Here is a 17,529-nt window from a genome sequence, read left to right as displayed (position 1 = left end):
CTTGGCGAGATCCCGACAATGTTCTAACTAGGTCTGTCGATTTGAGAATGAGATGCTCAAATTCAAAAAATGGTTTACGGTTTTCAAAAATGAAAACTGTTTTATGAAAATTAAAGAATAATTTTTAGTCAAACGAAAAATATTTTCCGTCGCACCAAATACTGAAAAATATGAAAAACATTTTCCAGAAAATCATTTTATGCTGAAACAAGCGGAGCCTCAGTTGAGATTATTCGGACTTCAATTTTTTAAAACAAAAAAACCACAAACAAAAGTGTAGCATTTTTCTCTTTCACAGGTTCAGGAACTACTTTTTTCTAATTGAATGAGAAAAAAGGAGAGATAAACAATGATTTTTGAATCTATTTCATATATAGTTTGATGGATTTTGAATATGTTGTCAGGTTTGAGATGAACAATGATAAAAGAGAAAGATATTTGGTAGTGATTTGGTGTTTTGCTAACATTTTATTTTATTTTATTATTATTATTATTATTATTTCAGATTATTGTGTCAATTTTTGATTGAATGACACAAAATGCTTGATTTATGCCAAAACCTCTAAAAATTATTCTCAATTTTATTTAGGGATAAATGTAAAATTAGTTCCTGTAGTTAGCTTAATTTACAAATCACTCCATGTAGTTTAAAAAATAATTTATAGGTCCTCAGGGTAGGCCAAAATAACATTTTACTCCTTAAAATCATTTTCCATTAAATGACTTAATAGAAACCGTCTCATTGCCACGTCACACCCAATAAAAATGCGACACGTATTTTTTTTTTTTTTTTTTATTTCTGACTTTAAAAAATGACAAGTAACTTTTTCCGTGTCATCTTGAGGCGCCAGCACACACTCTCCACATCAATTCTATGATAAACAAACCTAAGCCCTATATCCCCACCGTGCGTCTTCATCTTCTTCACCGATTTACTGTCCATCTACAAGCAAGTTGTTGGGTTTCGTAGCACGACTGAAATTGCCGCTAGAGAACTACCAAAAACATCACAATAGTAAGCCGCCTTACTTTCGAGCTTTTTAACTTCTGGTTTTAAGATTTTGGGCATCTTCGATCTGTGGGTTACTCTAAGATCGAAGATGCCCAAAATCTATCCTTTTTCCCTAGAATCATGAATGATTTGGAGAGTAGCGGCTTGCAAACTGTAACCTTTTCACCACAAATTGGGTTCAAACATTTGAAGTTTCAAATAAAGATATTACTCCAAAATGATATCTGATTTTCATCATTGTGCTTAACAGTAAACAACACAATTGTGCTTGCCATAGAACCAAAATAAAAAATATAAAAAAAAAAACAAAAAAAAAAAAAAAACAGAGAGAGAGGGATAGATTGTTTTCGATGCCTAGAAACAATTTTTGAAGATTCTTTAATGCCTAAAAACGCACTACTCAAAAAACGCAGATGCTCAAAAATCTCAGAGTAACTCACAAATTAAAGATGCCTCAAATCTTAAAACCGGAAGTAAAAAAGCTCAAAAGCAAGGTGGCTTACCGTCGTGACATTTCCGGCGATTCTTTAGCGGCGATATTAGTTGTGCTATGAAACCAAACAGCTCGCCTAGAGATGGATAGTGAATCGGTGGAGAAGATGGATACTGAGGGATTATGTTTATTTAATTTGTTATGAAGTGTGTTCTGGAGCCTCAAAATGACGTAGAAAAGCTTACTTGTCATTTTTTAAAAGCAGAAATAAAAAAGAACACATGTCTTATTTTAATTGGGTGTGAGGTAGCAATGAAACAGTTTCGAGTAATGCTATAAGTTTTCCTAAAGTCCTCATAAAGTCATCCAAAATGCGATGTAGCTTTTAAAATCACCAATAGATCAAAAGTCAATAAATCACATCACAAATTCAACGGTAATTTTAAAAATCACATCACATTTGGGATGACTCTAGGAAGATTTATAGCATTACTCAACGGTTTCTGTTAAGCCATTTAACGAAAAATAAGTTTAGGGAGTAAAATGTTATTTTGGCCTACCCTAGAGACCTATAAATTATTTTATAAACTACAAATAGTAATTTATAAATTAGGTCAACTACATGAACCAATTTTACCTATTTATTTTTTTACATTCTTAGAGCATTCCCAATGGAGAAGCCATATTTTTATGTAAAATGACTTCTCAAAACTCACTTTTATCTAATTTAGCTAAGTCATTTTTAAATGTCTCTATATCCGATTAGCTATATTTGTATCTATTTTATTAAAATATTATTAAAAGCCATAAAAGTTTTGAGAAAAAGAGAACATGTGAGAGGAAAAATGAAAAAAGTTTTGGGAAAAAAAGAACATGCAGAGAAAAAGTATGAAAGAATTTGGAAAAAAGAGAAAATAGGTGAGAGAAACAATGAAAAATAAAATAGTTCCCTTGAAAACTGCTGCTACATTTAGCTTTTTTTTTTAGCTCTTTCAATCAAATATCTATTTTGCATTTTCTTTTAGCTAATCCAATGTAGGAGATTTTTTTAAACATTTAAAAGAGTCATTTTAAATAAAAGTAACATTTAGCTCGTCCATTGGGAAGAAATGTTCTTACTATGCATTGATTCAATAAAAATGACAATTTTCCTAATATGACCCAACCCGACCCAATTGTTTAGGCAGACCACCTGTTATTCAGCCCAACTGCCCAACCAACAAACTTCAAACATTGGAATCTCCGTTATTTCTCCCACCATCTCTGCAACGGCCAAACAAAGGCACACTCTCGTCTCCTACCTCGTAACTCTCGCCCCGGCGCAGTTTCACCCATAAATGCCAAGTTGTCTGTGTCTCTCAGACTCATAGATTACCCATATTCAGAACTAGGCCTCGTTAACAATGGCTGCGTCAGCTTTCTCCAATTCTCTTCTCTTATCTGCTTCTCCAAGTTCCCACTCGTCGCTCTCTCATCGACCCTGCAGCATTTTGCCTCCGCAACGATCACAAATCTCTCTTGGTGGTTTCAGATCTCATCCTAGAGCGACCCAATTGAAGAAGAAGAAGAATCCAAGCCTTTTCACTACCCATTGTTCTCTGGACGCTGCAAAAGAACCAAAGGAAGACACCCCTATCGAATCAAGTATGAACTTTGCTTCGCAAAATCGCAACTCTCTCTCTCTCTCTCTCTCTCTCTCTCTCTTAGTGGATTGGTGAACTTGATGGGTTCATTTTTTTTTTTATTGCAGGATTTCCAGCATTTCCTACGGTGATGGATATCAACCAGATTCGTGAAATTCTGCCTCACCGGTGAGTGAATTTTTCTGTAAGATTCGTGCAAATGATCTGTTTTGTGGACTTCAATAGAACAGAGTGAGAAAAACCCTTGTTGCAATGCTGCACAAATTTTGTTTGGTTGCTGAGATAGTAAAAAAAGAGAAAGAAGAACTTTTCAATCTTGTTTTATGTTTCTTTTGTTTCAAAAGAATCTCAAATATAAAGAGGTAAATTGCTCGATACAACGCACTCGTTAGTCACGTGATCAAGTCTCTTAGAGATTAATGACTCAAGCTCAAACTTAGTTACTTAATCAAACTTGTATTAGATTGGATTGAAAGAGAATAAGTGAGTTATGACCAAGAGGGGGTGCATGCATCTATGACGGGTTAGTGGGTGAGGGTTAGGCTGGAAAAGGGTGGCTTTGGCGGGAAGGCCCTAGTGGGGTTTGGTTTTAATTTTAAATGTAAACCATTTTACAAAAAACAAGTGGGGGTTTTACTGTTGACAAAATGTTTTCGATTAATCTATTTTTTCTAGCGTAACCAAACACCCAAAAATACTAAATTTTTTTGGCAAAAATGGTTTACATCGAAACAAATAGAGCCTAAGCCAAATATAGTAAAAGAATTGTGTTGGGTCTATTTGATTGGAGGTGTTCTTTCTTTTCTTTTCTTTTCTTTTTTTGAATTCCCAAACAATGAAGAATCTTAGCTTTGATTAAATGTTGTTTCTCTTATGATATCCTGAGGGGAGCCTATGAAAAGTTTGTAAGTATAAATATTTTTCCTTCTTTTGGTTGTGGTTTAGGTTTCCCTTTCTTTTAGTGGATAGAGTGATTGAATACAATCCTGGAGTTTCAGCTGTTGCCATCAAGAATGTAACAATAAATGACAACTTCTTTCCTGGCCATTTTCCTGAAAGGCCAATAATGCCTGGTGTTCTCATGGTGGAGGTAATTGCTTTTTTTCCACTATTGTTTTTTCCATTGATTGATGTTCGAGGAGTAGTTTATGAATTGTGTGGAGGTATTTAAATATGGGACAATACTCATCAAGAATTGCACCGTTGTCAAAGGTATGATTATGCATTTGGAACTGAAACTTCTACCGTTATGATGTGTTCTTTGTTCAGAATGAGGTTGTAAGACAGTTGAGGAGCTTCATTTGTTCCTGATGATCCTTGCCTGAACTTTGTGTTTGATCATCCTATCTTAAGCTTCCAAAGCTATGGATTTTGGTTATCAAGACCCTTAGTCGTCAAGAAGTATATTCCAGTTCATTGTAATCAATAGTTTAAACTGGACTTCGCAATAAGAACAAAATTCCTTTTGGTCAGAATTATGAAATATTTCACGGGCCATTGATAACCTTTCATAAGGGATTAAAGCTTACGTTTCAAAGCACGTATCTTTATATTTATATGAGCTTTGTACTTTCAAAATTATCTAGGATCAGAAGGTAGAGGAATAAATTAGATCACTTATTCACAATTGGACTCTACACCTTTCAAGTGGATTACTGTATTTTGACTGATGTCTCGTTCCACGTGCCAACTAGATTACATCAATTTTCTTCAATCCTTAGCTCAAGTAAAGCACATTTTTCCAGTTCCCTAGTGTTAAATCATTTGAGGCTGATGATTCCATCAAGTGATGAATGTGCGGCGTGGTGATGGATAAATATAGTTTCAGCTCTCATGATTCAGAAAAGGCTGATCATTGTGCGAAGTGCCAATGATGGTTGTTAATGTTGCACCAACTAAGATGTAATTGATTAGAAAATTTTTCTTTGGAATCAAACCTATTTTGGTCAGTTCAAGAGCTTGATGTTGAGAATGCATTCGATAATTAAAAGTTCAAGAAGGATCCTTTGGGATTTGAGACTCGTAATTGGATAAGGTTTGCCAGTTGAACTGCCAGCCCTCTACAGCATTCAGTTCATTTGCATATTCAACTGGATTCTGTGTTGTTTTCAGCGTGGTGTAGAGTAGCAAAGTGGTGCTCAGTGAATGCTGATGAAATTGTCATGGCAAGGTGGTACTTAGTGATCTGATGAAGATGTCAATGCTTGTTCAATGCCAAAATAATAAAGGTTTGAGGAAATCTGGGATAGAAATAATGGATTAAAGATCTCCCTCATTGTAGTATTCACTTAGAACTGGAGTGGCAGTGCCTCATAAGGGAATGCTTATTTTCCAAAGCCAATATATATTGAACCTATACTGAAGGAATGAGACAGTTTTAAACTTTGAGTAATTATTGAATGTGCTCATAAGTTGCGTGATCTAAGAAGATGCCTCTTGGAATCAATATATTGATGCTTTTAGCATGACAGTTAATTATCTGTCATTAGTATGCTGGTTGATCAATTTTATTTTACCTGTTGCGTTGTTACGTGTTTAGGGAGTGATGTTAATTATTTGATGTGCTATACTTGGACTATGCACTTAGAGCCTGTTTAGGAGAGGAGAGAATGAGAGGAAATGAATGGATCCATTTCTTTCCACTTTGTTTGCATGATTAAAATGAGTGAGAAAAGGACTTCCAAGGAAATGCCCCATTCCCTCTGGACCGGCTTCTTTGTTCTGTCCAAACATGGGAGGAATGGGAGGGAATAGAAAGCTTTTCAATGGAAATTGGTGGAGTTACTTATTTGCCCATCAAGAAAGAACAGAAAAGGACGTATCAGTAATATTAAGTTAAACACTTTCCTTTCTTTCCATCTTACAACCAAACTAGGTTAGAGAGAACACACCTTTCCATTAGTATCCCAAACATACTGTTTAATTTCTAGCAATATCTTTAGATATCTCAAGTACTTTCCTATCCAGGAACTGTGTTGGGAGGAATGGACACCCGTAACTTGAGGTGTCTACCATAGATTTTTGGTTCACCAATAGTATTTGACTGGAATATTGAGTATAAGGAGCAAAACGTCATTTTATGGTGAATATGAATGCCTTTTGGTCTTGTTTCCTTTTGCTGGAGTTGGCTTTCTCTGTAGGCCTCTATAAGCTTACCGTGTGACCACGTTTTTGGGATATTGCTCAAGTTTATTGACCTGAGAGAGTTCATAGAGATGAACTGCTATTTCATTGCAGAATAAAAAGTGGTGCCATAGAGATGTTGTAACCAAGCTTTAGCGAGTAACGCTCAATTTTCATAAATCACCTTGTTTATTGAAAACTTTGATGGAAAAAGAAAAATTTCCTCCAATTTAATTCAATCTAGGTGAAATCCATTGCCATGGACACCTGTTGTCATTTAAAAGATCCCTTCTTCTAAGTCACATTGATAATAATAGTCAACTTTATTAATGGCTGTTTTTTAATTGACTTTATTACCAATAGGAAAAATCTACTAATTTGATTGCATAAACTAGAGGTTTCAAGGCATGATCAGAACTTCTTGTTAACATTGAGGTATGGAAGTATATGTAAGCCAACATGAAACCATTTAGATGAGAATCAAACTTTTAAGAACTGTTGTAGGGTTTGCATGGGAAGAAAATAGTGACAGAGGAGGCTGCGTTCATACCATGCCTCTCTCATCTCATAATCTATATATATTGTAAATTTTAATACAATGTTAAAAATACCCCTTAACAAATCCTATCGCAAACATATTCTTTTAATCCTAACAAACACTTCTAACACTCTCTCTTAAGCTGGAACATATATATCATATAAGCCTAGCTTGGAATAAATGAACTTCAACCACTTTCAACATAAGGATTTTATAAACTTGTTAGTTAACTGGTCTCTAGACTTCACAAATATCTTATCTTGAATAAAATGACAATTAACCTCAATATGCTTGGTCCTTTCATGAAAAACTGGGTTAGACGCAAAATTTAGAGCGACCTGGTTATTACAAAACAATGGGATAGGAGTAGGAGCTGACAATCCAATTCCCTGGAGAAAATGTTGTAATCATGTCAACTCATTGGCGAAGAGTAATTTCCCTATATTCTGCTTCGACACTGAACAACGCCACTATTGTCAGTTTCTTACTTTTCCATGTGACCAAATTACCACCTAAGAATGTACAATCCAGTAGAAATTATGTATCTAAGGGAGACCTTGCCCAATTTTCATCAGTAAAATCTTCTATCTTGAGATGTTCATATAGTCTATACAATATCCCAAGACCAGGAACTTTCTTCAAATACCGAGTATGAATAACAACTTTCCAATGTGGAACCCTATGAACCTCCAAGAATTGACTTACAGCAATAACTGTATATGAGATATCTGACCTGGTAATAATAAGATGATTCAACCTTCCAACTAGATGATGATACTTGCCAGGGTCTTCAAATAATTGTCTTTATTTTTTAGTAATTTTTGATTAGGATCAATTGGAATCCCAGTAGGACGAGCACCCCGAAGATCCGTCTCTTCTAACAAATGAAGCACATACTTTCTTTGAGATAAATTGATACCTATATGAGATTTAGCAACTTCAATCCTTAGGAAAATTAGAGTATTGACAAATCCTTTGCATTAAACCTCTACTGCAAAAACTGTTTCAATCGAATAATGCCTCTTGAATTATCTCTAGTAATTACGATATCATCTAGATATACCACAAGAAGGATATAGCTTGTACTAGTGTGTAAGTGAAATATTGAATGATATGTCTGACACCGCTAAAGGCCAAACTCCAAACTGTGAGAATTTTCTAAACCAGGCTTTCGGTGATTGCTTGGGACCATACAAAGCTTTTTTTAACTTACAGACACGACCCTAATATTCTCTTTTGCGGAAAAAACCCAAATGACTGCTTCATATAAACTTCCTCATGTAAGTTTTTGTGCAAAAAGGCATTTTTGACATCTAATTGAAACAGGAGCCAATCAAGATTAGTAGCCAATGAAAATGGTGGTGAATGAAACGAGATCTGGCAGTTTGTCTTCAAAGACTGCTCTCTACAATTATGTGGAAAATATGAAGCAACAGAAAAATGACATCTTCTTGGATGTCTTGGCATTTTCTTTATTCATTTATTTTTCTCAAATATTTGTTTTCTATAAGGAAAATGTATTTGGAAAATTGCTGCAGGTTATCATCTTAGAATCACGGTTTCAATGGGGAAATGTAATCGCAAAGGAAAACGTTGCTTCATATCTAGCAATTAACAAATAAATAAATACATACAGCAAAGAGAGAAAAGATTATAATTTGGCTTCACGGACTTATCAGGGTTTCTTATGATATAAGGTCATTTTTAGATGTCAAGTTGCCCATAAAGCAACAAAAATGAAAAATATCTTCATTCCTATTCTAAAATATAAATTTTTAATTACCGATTCTATGGCAATGTGAAAATCTTTTTTTTTTTCTTCTTCAATTTCATTCTTAAAATACAGTGTCGTGCTTGGGCTTATTGTCCAGGTAATTAAGATGAATTATCATGGTAAATCAGAGTTGAATATTAGAGTTAACAGGTAAATTGCATTTTTCCATCTTACACACTGAGGTTGGTTGCATGCCCGCCTAAACTTTGAATTTGAGCAATAAATCCCTTGAATCATATGGTCAGTTATAATGTTTCCATACTGTTAAAATTTATTCAATTTCCGTTGTATTTAACCTTAAAATTGATGTGCTTATCATATTATCACATGATTATAGGCTTATTTTTCTTTTATTTTTATGTGATCATCTGATAAACAACTAATTATAGCTTAGGGGTTGATTGCTCAAACTTAAAGTTCAGGATAGAATGTTACAAATTGCCCTATAGTCTAGGGTTGGAATGTATAATGTAGCCACAGATTAAGGTAGTCATAAATATAAATCATTTCATCTTTGTCTCTCCTCTTTGCGTCTGTCTTGTTTCATTGACTATACTTATCTGTGAAGTATTGAATTTACACTTTCTGTTATTTGCATTTTATCCATATTGGATTATGGAATTGCACACAACGATGATGTCTTGATACTCTTCATAGACAAACAATGAGCATTGCCTTCATCTCTCTCGGGGTAGAAGCAAATATCTTATGAGAGTAATGCTACATACCACATTTTTAACTCATAATATTAATGTCGCAATCCCAACCAATCCTTTTGATTATTTAGCAAAAAAAAAAAAAATTGGTTAAAACTGTCACATCAGCATTTGCAATAAAAATGCAGTTTCTACCATTATCTTATAGATCTCTAAAATGCAGTTTCTACCATTATCTTATAGATCTCTTTTATATTAGAATCGATACTTTGTAAAAGCTGTCTCCGTTATTTGGTTTTACCGTCGATGAAGCAAATGATTAGTGATTAATGACAGTGGTTGTTGGATTTAGGCAATGGCACAGGTTGGTGGCTTGGTTATGCTGCAACCAGAAGTTGGAGGTTCTCGCGAGAATTTCTTCTTTGCCGGAATTGACAAAGTGCGATTCCGGAAACCAGTGATCGCCGGTGACACCTTAGTTATGAGAATGACACTTATCAAGCTGCAGAAACGCTTTGGAATTGCAAAGATGGAAGGGAAGGCATATGTTGGAGGTGAAGTTGTATGTGAGGGCGAGTTTTTGATGGCTACAGGCAGTGGATGATTTGCACCCTTTTTTCACCAAGAATTCTTGTTGATCTCAGGCAGTTTCCATTAACCCAGCTGCAGTTGTCTTTTTAATCCAACTTTTTTTTTTTTGGTATTGATTGAATCCAACCCTTCTTGGTCCCCATTTGATTTCATGTTTCTCATGAGAATATCAGTTTCTCTGGAAAGTTCATCACAATTCACAAACCATTGACTTCTTGACAGACTTCAACCTTTTCTTTTCAGTGCCCTCAAATTTGTGATTGATGGTAAAAGGGTAGGATGGGGATCTTGCCTAGCAAACAAGACAACAAAGCTTGCTATTATTTATTTAAAAGTTCGTCTTTCATCTTTCATGGGTGAAGCAAAACTATGTCTTTCTGGGTTTGATTTTGACTGTTTCTCTTTTATAGTCGAGTTCTCTTCTTATTTTGCCAAAATGCCCCTAAAATTTCTAAAAAGGACAGAAATATTCTTATAAATTAGAAGAAAAAAAACACACACACAGTGGCCATGGGCCTTGTGACCCACAGCCGCTGCGTGTGGTCACTGGTCACCATCTTTTTAATTTTTTCAAAAAAAAAATTTTCTAGATTTATAAAGGTATTTTTTATTATTTTTTGTGGAGAGAAAGTACATTGCAATTTTCTAATAGGTCTCCCCATCACAAGTAAAAGGAAGATAAGAGATTAGAATTAAGAATAAAGTAGTAAAATTTATTATCTCACAAACACACATTAATCCAAGAAGTATAGAAATTGGAAGTTTCATGGAGGAACTCAGAGCTCAATAAAACCAGAGGTTAATTCAATTATCTACATTTAAAGTTTGAACTTCTCACAACCCAAGAGCACCAAGAGGCGTCTTCCCTTGCCCAGCCTCAAAGTAGAAAATGAGCATAGCTACCATGGCGAGCCTAGCATGTTTGATCTCAGCCAACTTCAGTCTCTCCAGCTTCTCCGTGTCGGGGATGTAAACGCCGTCCTTGAGCTCGCCGGCCAACCCCAACGGGTCGAAGAATTTGCCGCCCGGGTAGCCTTGCTCACCGGTTGCGTTGGCAAAGTTTTCGGCGGTCCTCGACCATGGCGTGGCCCATTCGACGGACTGCGAGTCGGGGTTGAAGAAGTCTACCCATCTTTTGCTCTCAACCCAACCCATTAGGATGAGCTGGGTGCCGAGGAGGGTGCCGAAGGAGAAGGGTGCAACCGCGCCAGGGGCGGCTCCAGCCTCAAACCATGGGATGCCGCTCCATGCCTGCCCAACAAAGATTCCAACAACTGCAGCCATTGCCCACCTGCCATGGATGAGCTCCGCTTCTCTGTACCATTTGAGGAATGCTGGGTCCTTCCCTAGCCCTAGTGGGTCAAAACCATAGTCACCTGGGAGCCTGCAATTCAAATTTTCATTAATAAACTACTTCAAAACTCCAAATAGAGTATTGACATTTCGTAAGATTTTTAGTAAGAAAAAGTTTTTCTATAACTGTTGGGGGATATAAATTACATGTCACTCAATTAACTTCTACATGTAAAATAATCAGGCCATCAAACGAAAACAATCTCAAGATCTTCTTTACATAAAAATTATATACCCACATGGCCATTAATGCGATCTACATGGTAAATCATGCCCTATAAAGAAAATTACACCTCATTAGGAGTCTCTTCCATAAAAAGGGACACACCCCATATCCGAATTATAAAACTTTTACTAGTTTATGCATCAGAGTGTTTCGGGTCCTAGGAGGACCGATAGATTTCCGGTGACTACTTTTTCTGTTTTATCCGGCCTTCTTAAAAATCTGCTTCAACAATAACAATTTCGATATTTGGCATAATGTTAGAGGATATTAGAATTGGGGGACAGGTTAATAAGAAATGTGAATTTGAGTGAGACTTACGAGCCATCGAGCCACTCGGGGTCAATGAAGTTGCCACCACCCCTCACGCCAGGGACCCAAGACTTCTTGGCTTGAGCAGCAGCCATGACAATCAACTTCTTAGGCCCGACAGCGCCGCCTACTCGGGCTCCGGCGCTGGCCGACAACAAGGTGTGGCTCCTCTTCCCTCCGCAAAGGAAGGAGGATCCCAACCCATTAAGCACTGCACCGGAGGTAGCAGCCATCTTCGCTGTTTCTCAAGAAGAAAATGTAGATATTGAGATATTGCTTAAGCTTTGTTTCTTCTCTCTTCTCTTGGAAAATGGATAGCTGGTTGGCTTATCAAGTGAGTGAGAAGGCAGGGGAGGGAGAGAGAATCTAAAAGAGGGCTTAGGAGGAGCCATGTAGGATAATGAAATCTAGGCTACCTGCCGTGGATAGATTTCGGACCAATGGGAACTACAACTCCATCCGCATCCCATTTTGCCTCCAACCACGTGGACCTGCATGTCTTTCCCCCTATTTTGGTCCTTTCTGCTTTTGTGCCATTTCCACTTTTTACATCAGAATATCAACTGCCAAAAATTAAAAAATCAATAAGTATATACCAACAAGGGATGAATTGAAGATTCCTAACAATTTTATTTATCTAAATTGCTAGTAATTTAAGTAATAAATAAGAAATGCTTAATATGAAGTCTATCTGTCTATGTAAATTTTTGATTATCCATCCACCTATTTAGATAATTAAGTGGACTCCATTGAAATTCTCTCACTTGAGAGATATACTTATATGAATGACTCATGCTCACCAATTAAAAATTTCAAGATCGATAATTCTTCGTCAATTATTTTCTACCGATCATACAACTCCATTTGTCGCTTCAACGGAAAATGTTTAAATTTCGACTCAAGTTTAGTTCTTGTTAATACTCAAACTTATATATATATATACACGTTGATACACCTGGATTTCACCTGCTAGGCTTAAGTCAAGAAGCCCATTCCAAGCAACGGTTAGCCCAGGCCCATTCCAAGCCATGGTTAGCCCAAACCTAGACTAACCCATTAACCTATTTTGGCAATTGCAAATAATTGTAATTGATGTATAATTGGTAATTTAATATGGTATAAAAAGATGTCTTGAATTCAAACTCTGACTCCGTCAATTCACCCTCATTTAAATTAAATATTTCACGTGTTGAGCTTCACCTATTCAGAAGAAAGTTTATTTTAAGAAAGTTTATTTTAAGCCAACATGTGAAGGGGAAATTTCGCTTCATCACATATAGTATATGGTATGTTGTGTATATATATATTGTTCCTGTGATTTTGTATTTCTTGGCTTTTGCCTTTGTGTGGTGAGCACGAATTTTGTTTTTGTATCTTGTGTTGATGATTGTCTTGTCTTTCAAGTGGTGAGCATGACTCATATATGTATGTATCTCTTGCTGATTTTATTTTCCATCGACTGGTGACCATGGATTTGCATCTGTATCTTGTGGTTGTTGGGTTGTGTTGGAATCTTCTTTGTGGTGCTTTTGAATGCGGCTTTCGTTTCCCCTCTTTTTTTTTAAGGGAACCTCTTCAAAACATAGCTACTCCGTGTATTCACCCTTGTCAAGCAAATCTCAGACCCGTGCAAAGCACGCCATTTGCACTGATCGGGTAAGACTCCGACTTTGCTGCGACCGTGGCACGAAAAAATTATTTGTCATTAAGGATATTCAAACCGTAAACTTGACAGTATATGCCATCAATACTAAAGCCCTTACCACTTGAGTTAACCCCTTGAGATTAATATAATTTTTGTTCTCGGTAACAAAGCTTGCAACTTAGTGGTTATTAGCTGTGATTTTGATGCTTGCTAGTACCAAAACTTGGATTTTTTTTTTTTTTTTTTTTTTTTAAGTTGTTTAGAAGTGGTGTTCTTGAGAAAAGTGATATATCGAGACCTAGAAGGAGGGTGAATAGGTCATATGAACTATGCCACAAAGTTTAAGAATCTCAATATCTCATAAAACATTTACAATCTTCGTTCAATAATTCAAATCAAAATCCTGCAACCAAGTAACTCTTAACAAAATGAAAAATTTCAATCAGTTAATCACCGAAGTGACATATAAAATCAATTATTTTCATATACTTTTCAAGTATGACCATTATATCATATCAAGGACAACAATTTCGAGCATAAATGGCACGAGAGATTATGTTAACCACAAAACCCACTATTGGAAGAATGCTGGAGCTTCTTTTTTTTTTTATTTAAATAATTATAAATACTTAACTTGCATCTCATCACCGGGTGATGTGGTAATATCCATCGGCCTTTGAATTTTTTTATCTTGTAATAAAAGCTGATCGAAGAGTTAATGGACATGGTTAGATCAGTCCAATAAAATAAGAAAGAATACTATTCTCTTTAATACTCTTATGAATATTGAATTGTATTGTAATGTAATGAGTGAATTTAGAACTTCTACTTTGTGTGGGTTTATTTGTAATTCTCTAAGGATTGGCTTGATTTGAGATAAGCCTCCTTAGAGAATTATTGATGATCTTTTCATTCCTTGTTTTGATATTTATACAAGAGGGCCCAAAGCCCATTAACAAAAAAGCCTAAAGATTAGGAAAATATCAACTAATCCAACTAATAACTTGTAATTAACATAAATTTATGTTATTATTATTACCGCATTAATAAAGATTCATATGTAAATGAGATCTAAGCTTGCCTCTATCTTTACTCTTGCATCTCCCTTTTTTTTTTTTTTTTTTTTTTTAAAGGATTGTCGGTGTGTAACATCCGAGATTAATATTCTCTAGAAATTAACATTTGCCGCACTACTCTTGCTCTTTGACCTTTATGTTGATAAATTCTACATGTCCATCTTGTTTTTGTATCCCTCTAAAAATGATGTAGTTTTTAAAATCATCATTTAATTAAAATTCAATAGTGATCAATAATAAGCTCAATAGTAATTTTAAATACCACATCATTTTTAGAGGAACATAAGAAAGACTTTTAGAATTACTTTATTATGTTAGATTGTGCTCTCATTAACTTGTTTGTCTACAATATAAATGTCCATATATTATAGAATAATGAGTAAATACAAGCATGGTAATCAAATCCTGTAAATTAAAAATAGGAGAAAATCCATTTTATCCTATAAAGTATCCACGCATTTGCGTTTGATACTTAATGTTTAAAAATCGACGAAAGACACCTACAGTGTATGTGACATTGGAAAAAAATACCATCCGTCCATCAAATCTGTCTATTTGGACAAAAACCAAGTCACGTGTGGGGCACGTGACATTTTTCAATCAAAAATTTTGAAAATGCCCTCGAGGATAAAGTGTAAACATAAATAATTTTGATGGGGGTAAAGTGTTAAAAAAAAAAAAATGCTCTAAACCTAAAACTTAAAACAAAAAGTTTATATATAAAAAAAAAAAAATTAAAAGAAAAAAGCAAAAACTAAACCTAAACTTAAAAGAAAAAAACAATATAATAAACCTAAATTTAAAACAAATGGTTTATATACAAATTATAAAAATAAATTAAAAAAAAAAAAGTGGGGGTGGCTCGGCCCCCTCGATTTGGTCAAGGGGGGTGGCTCGGCTACCCCATTTGGCCAGTATGGGATATCAAACCACCCATTTATGCCATGGCAGTGGTTGGACCACCCCCATATACCCAGATGGGGTAGCTGAAACCACCTGAAATGGGTTTGGGGGTGGTCGAGCCACCCTCATTCGGTCGGTCTAGGGGTGATTTGGCCAAAGGGGGTGGCTCGGCCATCCCCCACTCTTTTTTTTTTTTATTTTTTTTTATTTATTTATTTTTAATGTTTACACTTTACTCTCTTGAAATTATTTATGTTTACACGTTACTCTCTGAGAGTATTTTTGAAAGTTTTGGTTGAAAAATGTCACGTGCCACGAACGTGACTTAGTTTCCGTCCAAATAAACAGATTTAATGGATGGATGATATTTTTTGCCAACACCAGATATATTGTGGGTTCTTTTATCGATTTTTGAACATTGAGGGTCAAAACGTAAATGCGTGAATACTTCAGGGGAGTAAAATATATTTTTCCCTTAAAAAAAACATTTCAATATGAACATGTGAAATATATCATATATTTTTCATATACTCTAAGTCTCTAACTATAAATATATTATTCAATGCCAAAATAAATATATTATTCTATCATTTGCAGCGAGTTTACAATATTAATTAACAGTGGATAAAGTGAGAACTTTTGTACGTTACCACATACAACTTTGCCAAGACCTCTAATCCCAATATACTTCTATTTTCATTCTCCATGTGTATTTTCAATTTCCTAAAATAAATAAATAAATAAATAAATAAATAAATCCTAGTACTTTTCGAACTTGGTAAACTGGGAACCTAGGAATTCACTATATTATATATCTATATGTGTATATATGTAAATATCATCACAGATTCACAGACGAGAACCCACAAAAATTTTCCCAGTAAAAAGAGCCAAGAAGGCGTGATCGAAGCATACGATCGATGGATCCCCCAGCTTCTCCTGCAACTCCTACAGGCATTGATCCTCTTATTTTCCTGATAGTATTCGGTTTTTGTACGTTGTTTTTTTGCTGCCTCCTTTGGGATTGCTACAGGTGCTTATCCTCCACACTGGCTGCTGCATCCTCCGATCCTTTTGAGGCAGAGCCAGTGCTGGCGCCGGTGCGAGTGCCGGCAAGAAGCAAGAGCGTTCCAATCGAGCAAGTTATGCCAAGTTTTGTGATACAAATTGGCAGCAATGAGCATGAAGTAGCGTCGAAATCTGGCGGCGGCGGCGGCGAGGGCGAGGGCGAGTGTTGTGCGATTTGCTTGGAAGAATTCAAGGATGGGGAATTGTGCCGGATGTTCCCCAAGTGCAACCACGAGTTTCATGGGCCGTGCGTGAATGATTGGCTGTTGCGCCAAAATCTCACTTGCCCACTTTGCCGTAATTCCCTTGAAGATTTAGTATTGGCTATTAATGTTTGAAACACATATATATAGATTGATACAATTTTTTTCTTTTAACTTCAATCTTGAGTTACCGACGGGACGGAAGTTCGCAACGGAATAATTTAGGTTTTTCGAGATTAATTTTTTCTTTTCTTTGTTCATAATCTAACAATTTAAATAGATGTGCTATTACAATTTATGTGTTTTTCTCTCTGATATTGTTTGTATCAGAACAGAGTCATTGATAGAACAAGTTAAAAAAAATGGCTTTTCTTCTGAATGATTTAGCCCACCATGTAACAAAGAGAGGTGACCCACAATTTAATTTTACAAGAACTTTGCTCCCATGAATCCAACCATAACTGCCGTTCCAAAAGCTCTAGTAGGAAACAAAAGTGTGGGTTTTGCCACTGAAATTGGGTTTTCATTGGATCATGAGAATACTTTTTTCTAAAGTTCAAAAATTCTCAATTTTACTCTTTCAAACTTTAAATTTGATGTAATCTACCATACCCATTAGGATTTGACATTAAATGCTAATGGAGGTTATAAAAAAATACCAAAATACCCTCCAATTTTTGCTTTCTAAATTTTTTTTGAATAAATTAAGGATAAATTTGAAAGTTTATAAAAGTTTCAGAGTATAAAAGTCATTTTTATCATATTTATGGTCTGTTTTAAAGGTCGAAGAGGGAGATATTGCATCAAATTAAAAGTTCGAGAGGTGAAGGAGTCACGTCAAAACTCATAGATGGTCAAGAGGACTTTTGTAAATTTTCCATTTTTTTATTTATTTTTTATCTGTTTAAATGCATATGGAGATCAAAATGAGTGTTTATTAAATGAGTTACGGAGGTCGAATCAGGTCAACTCGGAA

The 17,529-nt window shown here is 35.4% G+C and overlaps 3 protein-coding genes across 3 annotated transcripts; 2 read left to right on the top strand and 1 right to left on the bottom strand.

Annotated features, from left to right (window-relative positions):
* The first annotated feature begins 2,668 nt into the window (after positions 1-2,668).
* LOC132178944 (uncharacterized) lies at positions 2,669-10,121 on the top strand. The gene is made up of 4 exons (XM_059591532.1): positions 2,669-3,089; positions 3,196-3,256; positions 4,034-4,178; positions 9,532-10,121. The coding sequence occupies exons 1-4, from the start codon at positions 2,849-2,851 to the stop codon at positions 9,781-9,783; spliced, it is 699 nt and encodes a 232-aa protein (XP_059447515.1). The 5' UTR covers positions 2,669-2,848; the 3' UTR covers positions 9,784-10,121.
* A 387-nt stretch (positions 10,122-10,508) lies between these two features.
* LOC132178531 (chlorophyll a-b binding protein CP24 10A, chloroplastic) lies at positions 10,509-11,995 on the bottom strand. Its single transcript, XM_059590968.1, has 2 exons — positions 11,668-11,995; positions 10,509-11,154 (listed from the first exon to the last, which is right to left on the bottom strand). The coding sequence occupies exons 1-2, from the start codon at positions 11,889-11,891 to the stop codon at positions 10,605-10,607; spliced, it is 774 nt and encodes a 257-aa protein (XP_059446951.1). The 5' UTR covers positions 11,892-11,995; the 3' UTR covers positions 10,509-10,604.
* Positions 11,996-16,144: 4,149 nt separating this feature from the next.
* LOC132176900 (RING-H2 finger protein ATL39-like) lies at positions 16,145-16,764 on the top strand. Its single transcript, XM_059589062.1, has one exon. It carries the CDS (start codon positions 16,203-16,205, stop codon positions 16,686-16,688), a length of 486 nt encoding a protein of 161 aa, XP_059445045.1. The 5' UTR covers positions 16,145-16,202; the 3' UTR covers positions 16,689-16,764.
* Positions 16,765-17,529: the final 765 nt, after the last annotated feature.

This window comes from Corylus avellana, chromosome ca4 (genome assembly GCF_901000735.1).
Source record: "Corylus avellana chromosome ca4, CavTom2PMs-1.0".
NCBI classification, from domain to species: domain Eukaryota; kingdom Viridiplantae; phylum Streptophyta; class Magnoliopsida; order Fagales; family Betulaceae; genus Corylus; species Corylus avellana.
This window is presented reverse-complemented; position numbering and strand designations above follow the sequence as displayed.